Source organism: Armigeres subalbatus, chromosome 3 (assembly GCF_024139115.2).
Source record: "Armigeres subalbatus isolate Guangzhou_Male chromosome 3, GZ_Asu_2, whole genome shotgun sequence".
Classification (NCBI taxonomy): domain Eukaryota; kingdom Metazoa; phylum Arthropoda; class Insecta; order Diptera; family Culicidae; genus Armigeres; species Armigeres subalbatus.
The window spans coordinates 47128657-47141164 of record NC_085141.1 but is presented as its reverse complement, the minus strand read 5'-3'; the positions used below and the strand labels follow the sequence as shown (position 1 = coordinate 47141164).

Below are 12508 nucleotides of genomic sequence, written 5' to 3'. Positions count from 1 at the left end.
CAAAAAGGGCGATAAGCTGGATTGTAGAATCACATTGTTGAACGCCGCCTACAAGGTACTCTCCCAAATTTTATGCCGCCGACTAACACCAATTGCAAGAGAGTTCGTGGGGCAGTACCAGGCGGGATTTATGAGTGAACGCTCTACCACAGACCAGGTGTTCGTCATACGTCAGGTATTGCAGAAATGCCGCGAATACAACGTGCCCACACATCATCTATTTATCGACTTCAAAGCCGCATATGATACAATCGATCGGGACCAGCTATAGCAGCTAATGCACGAAAACGGATTTCCGGATAAACTGATACGGTTGATCAAGGCGACGATGGATCGGGTGATGTGCGTAGTTCGAGTTTCAGGGGCATTCTCGAGTCCCTTAGAAACGCGTAGAGGGTTACGGCAAGGTGATAGTCTTTCGTGTCTGCTATTCAACATCGCTTTGGAGGGAGTAATACGAAGGGCAGGGATTGACAGTGGTACGATTTTCACGAAGTCCGTCCAGTTATTTGGTTTCGCCGACGACATTGATATCATGGCACGTAACTTTGAGAGGATGGAGGAAGCCTACATCAGACTGAAAAGCGAAGCTAAACGGATTGGACTAGTCATCAACACGTCGAAGACGAAGTACATGATAGGGAGAGGCTCAAGAGAGGTCAATGTAAGCCACCCACTACGAGTTTCTATTGGTGGTGACGAAATCGAGGTGGTTGAAGAATTCGTGTACTTGGGCTCACTGGTGACCGCCGATAACGATACTGTCGTAACCAAGAATCGTAAGCACCGAGCAGCAGAGAAATTCGGAGGCGCATAGTGGTTGGAAATCGTACGTACTTTGGACTCCGCAAGGCGCTCCAATCGAATAGAGTTCGCCGCCGTACCAAACTGACTATCTACAAAACGCTTATAAGACCGGTAGTTCTCTACGGACACGAGACCTGGACGATGCTCGTGGAGGACCAACGCGCACTGGGAGTTTTTGAAAGGAAAGTGTTGCGTACCATCGATGGTGGGGTGCAGATGGCGGACGGTACGTGGAGGAGGCGAATGAACCACGAGTTGCATCAGCTGTTGGGAGAACCATCCATCGTTCACACCGCGAAAATCGGAAGACTGCGGTGGGCCGGGCACGTAGCCAGAATGTCGGACAATAATCCGGTGAAAATGGTTCTCGACAATGATCCGACGAGAACAAGAAGGCGAGGAGCACAGCGGGCAAGGTGAATCGATCAGGTGGAGGACGATTTGCGGACCCTCCGCAGACTGCGTGGTTGGCGAAGTGCAGCCATGGACCGAGCTGAATGGAGAAGTCTTTTATGTGCAGCACAGGCCACTCCGGCCTTAGTCTGATAATAAAATAAAAATATAGAATTCTGAAAACAGCCCACCATTTCCGTTCATTTCTTAGAGCCCATGATGTTCAATGACATGATTATAGTTTATGTTGCCTTGAAGTCGAAAAACATTGGATTATGGTAATCCAACCCATTCAATACGTTTTCTAATCAATCTGAAGTGTTGGAATCAAATGCGATAACACTAGCGAGTAAAACTAATCCGCAAAAAAGCACTAAATAATTTGCTATTCAAAAAATTGTTAAATGAAATTAGGTCCATTATCGGTATAACACCCAATTTGGTGATCAACGAATTTCTTCTCTTCTTAAAATACTTAGAATGTCGTCATATGTATTCACACCCGTTTCATTTCGCTAATTTATTCTCATTTTTTCTCTTACTTCAGCCTATCCTACCGCGGTTGAACAGTCCTGCTATGGACGCAAATCGTGATTCCAACGCCGGCGAGGAGGATTCTTCCGCGACACTGAGCTCAGAAGAGTTCGAGAGCTGGACGTTGGTGGACCGATCACCGAAAGCCGGAAACTCTAAGATGAAACCCGGACAGATACAACGCACCGAGCAGTCGGATAAGGAAAAAGTGGAAGACGCGGAAGCTGAGGAGGAGAGTGACGAAGATGTTGATGATGATGAAGAAGAAGAAGAAGAGAGTGGATCATCGAACGAAGGCGACATCGAAGCGGAAGAGGATACGCGGGACAAACCCAGTGGAGTGGAACCAGTGAAAAATAAAACCAAACAAACCAAAGATGAAAGCGATGCTGATGTAGCACGTGACAAAGGTGACGATGTTGGTCGGCCAGACGAGAGGGAAAGCAGCAAAAAGAAGCTTGCCGGCAGTAACGTTAGCTTGCAGTGAGTATATTCACCGTACATGCACGCACAGTATGTAAAACAAATATATAGACTTCTATGGTTGTAGGGAATTCAATTCTTGCTCAAATTTTCTTTATACTAAATCCTATTCATCAGTTTGGTCGCATCATCTATGATTTTGTTGTTTTTGAATCAATCTACCTTATTATACATAATAAGAAGAACTGTATACTATTGGATGAAGACGCAACGGTCGTAGGAAGTAAATATACTTTTTTACGTACTGTGTGACTATAAATGTTTTGGATCATTTCCTTGTGGTAATGCGCTTCACGTTTTCCGTGCTCTTTATGTGGAAGTTATTTTTGGAACATTGGAACAAAGAGCAAAGTCAAGAGTTAAGGAAATGAGCACGACATTAGTTTGCAAATCATTCAGCTCAGGTGCATTAATAATGCATGGTCGGCTGTACTTAGACCTTAGACTTCATGACAATAAAGCGTTATCAGTGATCACTCGACATCCAAAATTGTTGACCTGTGCACTAGAGTGATTCAAAATTTGACTTTTTGTCCGTCGGTGCTTAAACGATTGCATTTGCCATTGTAATAACCCTCCTAAATTTTGAGCTAATTTGGATCTAATTTGAGTGAGCACGCGCAGTTTGAAAACAGTAACTTTTATGCAAAACCGTTCCCCAACGCTTCCCATCAAACTCCACAACATAGAAGTTTTTACCAGGAAACATTTCGTCTTTGTTGCGAAACGATTTGATACTTGCAAGAGAGGTTTTTAAAGGAAATACGTAAAAGAATAACATCAATATCAAAAATGAGCACTTTGTTTTCTTCATAACTTTGCTTCCAAACGACAAATCGAAACTGCCTTTCAGCTTAAGAAGTATTATATGTAGTCAATGTGTTGATTGAGATATAAATACCTAGTTCATGGGCCATCTCACGGAACGGTATTTCACATAAGGGTCGATTTTCAAAGTAATTTCCATACAAACTTTAAATGACGTGAGCACAATCAAATTACATCCAAATTTGTTAAAAATGCAATGCAAAATGCAAATGCAATCGTTTAAGCATCGGGGGGCAAAAAAGTCAAAAAGTGAATCACTCTACTGTGCACTCATAACGCGCAATTCTAATTTCTTTCTACAGTGAACTCTTCCTTACTCGATATTGAAGGGACCATCAGGTAAAAGGAAGATATCAAGTTAAAGAAGTAAGATTTTGAAATCAATTAGAAGAATCGAATTACAGAGCATCGAATTAGGGAGAGTTGACTGTATTGTTGTGCTGCTTCCTTATCTTATAGACCTATAAATAAAAAAGCTAAGATAACTAAAAGAGTAATCATCACACACGTGTTTGCCCTTCTTCTCTTTGATCTCACCTAGCTCCCACGATGGTTCGTCTTCGGATGGTATTAGCGTGATAAGCGACAGCGACGGGGGCGATCACGCGCGTCTCCATTTCAACAAACATTTGAACTTAGACCAGCTTCAGCAATCGAGTGTGCAGCTCACGCCTCCGCTCTCCCCAGAACAAGACGCCGAGAAAAAATCCAACCGCAACAAACAACTTAAGCGCAAACGAATTCATGACGATGCTGATACTGCACTCGTACCAGAAAACTCGGTCGTTCCGTGGAAGCATGTAGGTCAAACATCGTTCATAATTTTCAGCATTATCCTGACAGGGATAGCTGCCGTCATGATTGGCAACTCAAGAATGTATGAAAATCGCGCCAACATCGACAATTTCGATCATGAGCAACGACTCTCTGAATTGGAACTGGAGAATACGATTCTGAGGAACGAAATGAACAAGCTGAAACATTTATATACTCGGTCGGAACTGGACGAACAGGTTCAGCAGGCTGAATTTGAATGGATTCAAACCATGGATCAACAGATGGACGACCAATTTCCAACTGAACCGGAACCCCAACCAGAGCCGGAACCACCGACATCTGAGCCAGAGCAACCTCGCGTGCGACGAGTTCCTCCACAGGACGAAAACGTGAGGCACAAAGTTGTTTGGTCGGGAGACGACGGCCAGCCTATGTTGATCGCGGACCAAGACTATGTGCTACCGGAATTCTGCTACAACAAGGACGCAGTACAGGATGAGCTTTTCTCCGAATATAGCGCCAAATATTGCGACACTAAGCAGCGAAAAATCGAAGCCAAACTGAAGAAAGCGGAACACTATGAGAACAAGCACAAAAAGCACAAACACCCGAGAGACTACAAGCAGTACATCCATCCAACGGCCGAGGAAGTCGCCGAACATCAAAAGCAATCGACTGCTCCCCCGCCCAAAATTCCTTCGCTGTCGCCGTTTGAGTTCGATTACGCCAGTGCGTTTGAATCAATCAAGGAAGAAGGCTCCGTCATCCTGCAGGGGCTCTCAGCAATTCTGGATCTTGACCCTGAGCCGGAGTTGATTCTTTCTACTGTGAGCGAAGGGTATCTAGCAGATGACGAGGTGAGTAGCAGCAGCAGCAGTACGAGCACTGGAAGCGCTAGTACCACTGCACCGCCAAATGTCGGACCAACGGCTACCGAAGCAATCATCTGGGCTGACTATCCGACGTGGGTGCGCGAAAAGTACGAAACCCAACCGGATATGCACTGGAAGCTGAAAAACAAAGCATCGCTACTGTGGGAGTGGGAACGGAAGAAGAATCAATTTTTGGATGAGGTGGGACTGAACACGTTGGAGGAGATTGACCGGAAAACCGAGGATGAACTGCGCCAGCGACGGGAGCAGTACGAAAGGGAACGCAAGGGCCGGCAGCCCGGAGAATTCGGAGGGGAGCAGACCTACAACAATAACAGGGATCACCGGGGCAAAGGAGGAAAATATGATGAGCGAAAGGATTATCGACCCCGGAACGGTGACGATCGGTGAGTAAACTGGGTTAACGTATTTTTGGGTATTTTATTATTTGGCAACTGATTTATGTATACTTCCAACTTACCAGTTATAGGTGTTATTGAAATCCCTTATATAAGTACCACTAATGATTGCTTATTCGTAACACTCGCATTTTTACTCATTTTGTAAAAAGCATGTGAATCGATCAGAAAGCTCAATTTACTGCATCTTATCCCACAATGCAGTAAAATAAGCTTTACTGTCTTGCTTATCTGTAGTAATCAGGAAATGATTGAGTTTGTGGGGACGATTGACAAACAATTTACAAAATCAACCAAAATGCAAATGTTACAAACAGGCGATCATGGTCAGCATACCTACTCACTAAATTCAACTTTGAAGGTGTTTACAGGAAAATTTTCGGATAATAAATTTTCTATACTTAATCAAGATTTAACACTATGCCAAGTAGCAGGTTCAATTGCCGACTGTTTGCTGTTACTTTCTAGAATAACTTTGAATGAACAGAAATCGGCATGACCTAGCATGGTCATCGAGATAAAATCCCTACGCAGGTTTTGTTATAATTCAAATTACGACATGATAATGAGTCAGGGGGGTCCCGTAGCGTAGTTGGCTACACGTTCGCCTTACAAGCGGATGATCATGGGTTCGATTCCCAGCCCCTCCAACAAACCCTCGTCAGTCGCCGGATCCGCAGCCCATACGGTGGCGTTTAGGGTACGCGCCTTACCGTCACGGCTGCCTGATGACGACTGACAATTTGCTCTTCTCGGAGGCATTCCTCCAACGTTACCCGGATAAATGGCATCCGAACAATGCAACGATCATTGGATGCAGCATGATGACAGCCAGTCAGCCGCGAACAGAAGAAGAAGAAGAAGAAGAGGTTACATGTCTCAACCCTCGATTGCGCCCCACGTTCGCCATGTCGTTCTATATCTGGCCAGTCCACCTCGCCTCCCGTTCCACGCCTTCTCGAACCTGCCACGTCACAGGCGAACACCATCTTTGCCGAAGATTTGGTCCTAAGCACCCGTCTCTCGAATACTCCGAGTGCTTGCAAGTCCTCCTCGAGCATTGGCCAAGTTTCATGTCCGTAGAGGACTACCGGCTTATGAGTAGGCTGACCAGATAATTTCGGTGAAAAAACGGGACATGTCAAAAAGCCTCAAGAGCTGTGGAAATTGCAATATTTAGGGGCTTAATTTTCATTTTTCTTGTAACAAATTAGAAATATTTTAGAGGGAATAATTCACCACCATAATTTTGTATTCTAAGTTATTTGTGGAAAAATACTAAACTACAAATATTTCACTCTTCAATGGAAAGCAGCCAAAAAACACGAAGGAATATAAAAAAATGGGAATTTTGACGTTTTATTTTAATCTACTCTTATACATGCATTAAGGTTTTGTTATTGACCAATATCAAAAACTTTTCAATTCTGAACATTTGAAAATAACAAACAATAGTCAAAGTACCAATCTAATCAATTCACAGTCCTTTTTGATCGAAATTGATGTTCGATTACGCTTAAAGTAACCTCACACTTCGGGAATCTTGTTAATTGGTTTTGTTCCCATGTGCTCCTAAAACAGCGGGACTCATGCAATTTCGTCGCGGAAAGGTAAAAAATCCTGGCCTATTTATAGCCTGATTTGAAGCTCAGACTCTCGCAGATTTCTGCCGGATTGTATTTTAAATCGAGCCGAATTTCTAATTTTCATAACGGAATCCCATAAATCTCGTCCACACATATGGGAGCGAAATTAGCAGACAAGATCCTGATGTGTGAACAAGCCTTAAAGTACGTGTGGACCATAGATCTAGCCTATAATACGATCAAATTTTCCCTCGGTTTGAAACTGCCTTAAACTCGATTTTGCCAGTTGATTTATTATAAATTATTAGTTTCATGCTGTCGGTTTTTTTACAGTGGATGATTTCGAAATAATCAGAATTATTAAGAAAGACTTTGAATGATTCGAAAAGAATCAAACTATTGAACAACAGTACCTACTTCGGAAGATTTAAAACAGAATAATGTAAAATAAACTTAATCTGAAAATTAGAATATCTGCTCTTAGCTTCATTTTATTGACGTTGAGACGTGACCTGATTTTAAGGAAATATTTGTCTACCAAGTTACTAATTCCGTTCAATCCACTGATGAAATTGGCCAAATTCTAATGCCTCCGGAATAAGCAGAAATTATCTTTGGATGTGTTAAAAATCTCCCGGAGAAGCACCTGTTGTCATTAACCGTTTAAAAGCTTAAGAAAAGTGGAAAATACAAAACGGCATAGAAAGCATTATTTTTAAGCAACACTAATAACATAAAATCTCAAACTTTTTTATGGGTTTTGTCCACTTTTTTTGTTGAGAGATGAGCCAGCCGAGAGCTGTAAATCTCTCTAATAGGGACGAAAAAATTATCAATGCAGAATCAATGAAAAACGGGACAAATTGAGAATTTTTCAGATTACGACGGGACAGCACAAACAGGTCTAAAAAACGGGACTGTCCCGTTAAATACGGTACGTATGGCCTACTTATGAGCGCTTTGTACTTGGCACATTTGATGCGGGTGCGAATCTTTTTTGACCGCATTATCGAAAGTATCCCCGTAGCACTGCTTCCCAGGCGGGCCCTATGGGGCTCGGTTCTACCCACTAGCATTTACTTTGTCTTCGATGCACGGCAAATGCTGGGTAAGCGTACGACCTGAAGGAATAAAATAGACCCCATTTTGCGGTAATTAGCCTCTTAACTAGCAACTCCTATCCCTCCCTCCTCGTGGCGCTGGCCGGGTTACGAGCTACCTTAGGGAAGATCGGGTAACCAACCCCGGTGGGAACATGGACGTATTCTGACAAGGAAGGGGGGATTTGCTCCTCTCCGGAGGTGCAAATCTGATAGAGCGTCTGTTCTCCATGTTAGGGGCGGCTGATCATCGTCCGAGTGCCAGCGAGGGACTCTAAACTAAACTGTGCACTACATGTTACATCGTGTCAGCATCGAGAACGCAGCCCCTTCAACGCGATGTAGGTGGCGCAACCCTAGGTAAAGTAGCCTACCAAAGATTCTACAGTTACCAAGAAAGGCAAAAGTAGAGCAAACGGATTGAATCAACGGCAACAGCCGAATAAAGGACGATTGGAAAGTCGGATCTTGGAACGTGAGAATGGTGATCGGGAAGCAGATGAAGCGTGTTATCCGGTGGAATCCGATATTAGGCGACCGCATTTGCGTGTTGAGAATGAAGGGCAAATTCTTAAACTATAGCTTGATGACGTGAAGGATGAGTTCTATGACAGCATTGATAAGGCCTACGGAGAGTGCTCAACACACGATGTAACGATTGTCATCGGGGATGCAAATGAACCGATCGGTAGAGAAAGTTTCTTTCGCCCTGTCATTGGTACGGAAAGCCTTCATACCAACGCTACCAACTTAATGGTCTGCGACTTGTGGCCTTTGCTGCTGCTAGAAGGATGGCAATCAGCCATATCAGCAAACACATCTGAGTGGAGACACTTGCTTACAGATAGACCACGTGCTGATCGGACGGACGACATTTCTCGGATGTTATAGTTGTAAGGTCCTTCAGAGGTCCGAACATTGGCTCGGATACCTTGTAATTGCAAAACTTGGGGCGCGACGTTCCAGCGTCACGAATTCACGAAACAACAGAACGATGCGTTTCAATATCCAACGCTTGTCAGTTGAATGAGTTGCTGAACAGTAAGGCCAGAAGCTGAACGAGCCGGTAGGAGCTGCCACCGGATCTGGCGATGTCAACAGATTGTGGGAAAATATTCACGAAGTTGTGACTACAACAGCGCAGGAAATGTTAGGCACTGCACAGCGACGCCAACGAAATTGTTGGTTTGATGAGGAGTGCCAGCGAGTGACGGACGAGAAAAATGTTGCTAGTGACTCGTACCCGTTCCAACAGAGAGCGGTACAGTGCCCAACAAACAATTAAAGCTGAATAAGCAAGTTTTTTAGCTGGAGAAGACTAGTTTTAATTGAATAAGCGCTCAATGAGCTTCCAATACGAATGAGAGTGTGATAGCTGAAGCGTAGAAGAACATGGATAGAAACGATATGTGGAGGTTTTACGTAACTGTCAATGGCGCGCGGCATAAGACTGCGCCTGTGCCCGCCATGTTCAATGACAGAGAGGAGAATTTGCTGACAGAAAAAAACTATGATGGCAGCCGTGTGGAAGGAGCGAAGATTTGTTGAACGGCGAAAACGAAGGTGTATTAAGGAGCAGGATGGACATAGTCGGCGACGGCCAAGCTGTGGAATCACCAACGCTGGACGAGGTAAAGAAGGCTCTAAACGAGCTGGAAACAGTAAATCTGTTGGGTCGAGCTTCTCGAACACGGAAGTGAGCAGCTGCATCAATCAATCCACCACATTATCCAGAAAATATGGGAGGATGAAGAACTGCCTGCCGGCTGGTTGGATGGCCTCATATGCTCAATCTATAAGAAAGGGCATATAGTGTGCCAATTACAGAGGAAACACCCTGCTGAACTCGGCGTACAAAATCCTGTCGCGTATCCTGTTTAACAGGCTGAGACCGCTTGAGGAGTCCTTTGTCAGTGAATACCAGGCAGATGTTTAGTCTGCGGATGATCCTTGATAAATTCCGGGAGTACAACTTGCAGACTCACCATTTGTCCATTGATTTCAAAGCAGAGTGCGACTCAGTGAAAAGAAATGAGCTGTGGCAAATAACGTCCGAACATGGTTTCCGGCGAAACTGATTAGACTGATACGTGGATGGCTCGAAATCAAGTATCCGGATTCCAGACGAAGTGTCAACCTCGTTTGTGACCTTAGACGGATTGAAGCAGGGTGATGCACTATCGAATTTATTGTTCAACATTGCACTCGAGGGCGCTGTTAGGAGATCTGGCGTGCAGAGGAACGGCACTATCATCACACGGTCGCATATGCTACTTCATTGGAATCGATCGCAGAGCAGTAGTGGAGGCTTTTGTCCCGCTGAAGAGTGGAGACGACGAGAATAGGCTTAACCATTAACTCTACCAAGACACATTACATGGTGGCAGGTAGAGATAGAGGAAGACCTAGTGGTGTTGGTGCTGAGGTAGTGCTTGATGAGGATGTGTTTGAAGTTGTTGAAGAATTTGTTTACCTTGGAACGTTTGCGAAAATGACGTTTTCCGTGAAGTGAAACGACCTACTGCTGCTGCGAATCGGATCTTTTACGGATTACGTAACCAGCTTGGGTCCCGCAACATGCAGGCGGAAACGAAATTTTCTCTATACAAAACTCTGATTCTATCAGTGGCCCTTTATGGACATGAAGCATGGACGTTAAAAGAGGTGGACCGGAGAGCTTTCGCGGTTTTCGAGCGAAAAGTGCTGCGTACAATACTTGGAGGAAAACTTGAAAATGGTGTGTGGCGCAGACGCATGAATCACGTTTCAGGTTCTGCTACTCTTGCAAATGTTCGGTCGACAGTAGGGGAGACTGGGTAGACTTGATCCCCTTTTCTGATTTCCGATGTATCACAGCCAAAAATAAATAAACATACGCGATTTCCACACAGCCTCTCTAAAAAATATAGTGTTTAACTTTACTGATGTATGTCAAACCTTAAATTATTGTTGTTATTGATACACAATCGATTTTTTAGAGTGCTGTCAAAAATCGACTTTTAAAATGTTCGGGGGAAATTGATCCCTTTCCAAGAACTTGCTTCGATAAAATTAGAAAGGTGCCCTCAGATTTTTTAAATATTTTTCCTTCAAAATACGCGTAATTTTTGAATTGCTGTGCGTATACGTGAACGATTTTTGTTATTGAATTCGACAGCACATGCAATTTTAAAATTTGGGGAGACTTAGTGATGAGACTTTTTATGATATCTACGCAATACATAATTTTTCCTGACAACCCTTCATCAAATCTGTCAAATCTACAAAAAATTATAAGCCTGAGAATAGATTTATATTTTTTGGAATTTTTTCGCCAAATTTTTGTATGGGTGACTAATGGGGGATCAAGTGTCCCCATATTAAAGCAATCCTTCAAATTAAAATATCCTAAAACTTTGATGGAATGTTCACATATTCATCAGTATAGATCATTAAGCATATTTATGGCTTTGTGTTGTGAAAAAACGAAAGCATTTGGTCATTGTTATAAAAAGTTGTTCAAATTTTGCAAGGCCAATAAAAAAATCTTTAGAAAGGTCAAAACATACAAACCGCCCTGCAGAATAAATAAGGTTGTCAATTCAAAAAATAGTTTACCACATAAAGGTCATTTGTCTAGAGGATCTATACTAAAAAATAAGCTAGACCAAAACTACTTCAGACCTCGATAAAACAGGGGGTGATCAAGTCTCCCCGGGGATCAAGTCTACCCACCTTCCCCTATTTACCCAAAATCTTCACTCAGTTTTGCACACCATCCACCGTTACTTTGATCAGTGTGGTAAGCTTCCCAGAAAAGCTGTTATCGTCCATAATTTTACATAGGATTTGCTGACAGTAGAGATCTGGTCCCATGTCGGAGCGGCCGTCAGCGAAGCCAGCCTGACAACTTCCCACGAACTCATTGATGACATACGACGGAGAATGATCTGGTATATCTGGGAATGAACTTTGTAGAAGGCATTAAAGATGGTGATCGATCGAAAGTTCTCATACTCCAGCTTGTCGCTTTTCTTGCAGATAGGACATATGATCCCTTCCATCTACTCCTCCGGTAGTTGTTCAGTTTCCCAAATTTTGACTATCAGTTTATGCAGGCAAGTGGCCAGCTTTTTCGGGCTCATCTTGATGAGCTCAGCTCCGATACCATTCTTACCAGCTGCTTTATTGGTCTTAGCTGTTCAATGGCATCCTTAACTTCCTTCAAAACGGGGGCTGGTTGGCTTCCATCTTTTATGTCCGCTTTTTGGAGCTAATGGAGATTCTTTGCCGAAGGCGGGAGACTCAAACCGTGATATATAAGGGTAACGTATTAGGTGTTGAAATGAAATGAACCGCATAGTTTCAACTTATAAATCAGACTCAAGTGATTTGATAGAAGGCTCAGGTAAATATAGTTAAATAAAAGGTCCCGGTGCACTGGGAAAAGTGACCAGTAATTAATTATTTTATTTATTTCATTAACAATTCATCCTAAAGTAACGCGATTTTTTCTATATCATTTTTGATAATAACCTTGGAGTTGATTCGCAGTTCTCATTCACCTATGACCGTAGGTGGCCACCTGGCGGCCTTCTGGAAAACCCCGAACGTTCGTAAAAATGGTCATTTTGGAAAGTTCGTCCGAGAGCAGCGCAGTTTGTTCTAAACCATTTCTGATGGGGATGTTTGAGCTAAAACACATTTCTCACACTGCTATGACCGCAAGT

General features: G+C 43.4%; 1 protein-coding gene and 1 long non-coding RNA gene across 3 annotated transcripts in view; both read left to right on the top strand.

Moving 5' to 3' along the window:
• The window catches only part of LOC134228018 (uncharacterized), a 593534-nt gene that overhangs the window by 463508 nt on the left and 117518 nt on the right, over positions 1-12508 (top strand). The gene's annotated exons all lie outside the window — the stretch shown is intronic.
• LOC134224530 (uncharacterized) overlaps positions 1-12508 on the top strand; it is a 29639-nt gene that overhangs the window by 9901 nt on the left and 7230 nt on the right. For both annotated transcript variants that reach the window (XM_062703906.1, XM_062703907.1), the window contains exons 2-3: positions 1748-2217; positions 3587-5101. In XM_062703906.1, the coding sequence (XP_062559890.1) occupies positions 1778-2217; positions 3587-5101 (1955 nt within the window). In that variant the 5' untranslated portion in view covers positions 1748-1777. The remainder of the gene's footprint in view (positions 1-1747; positions 2218-3586; positions 5102-12508) is intronic.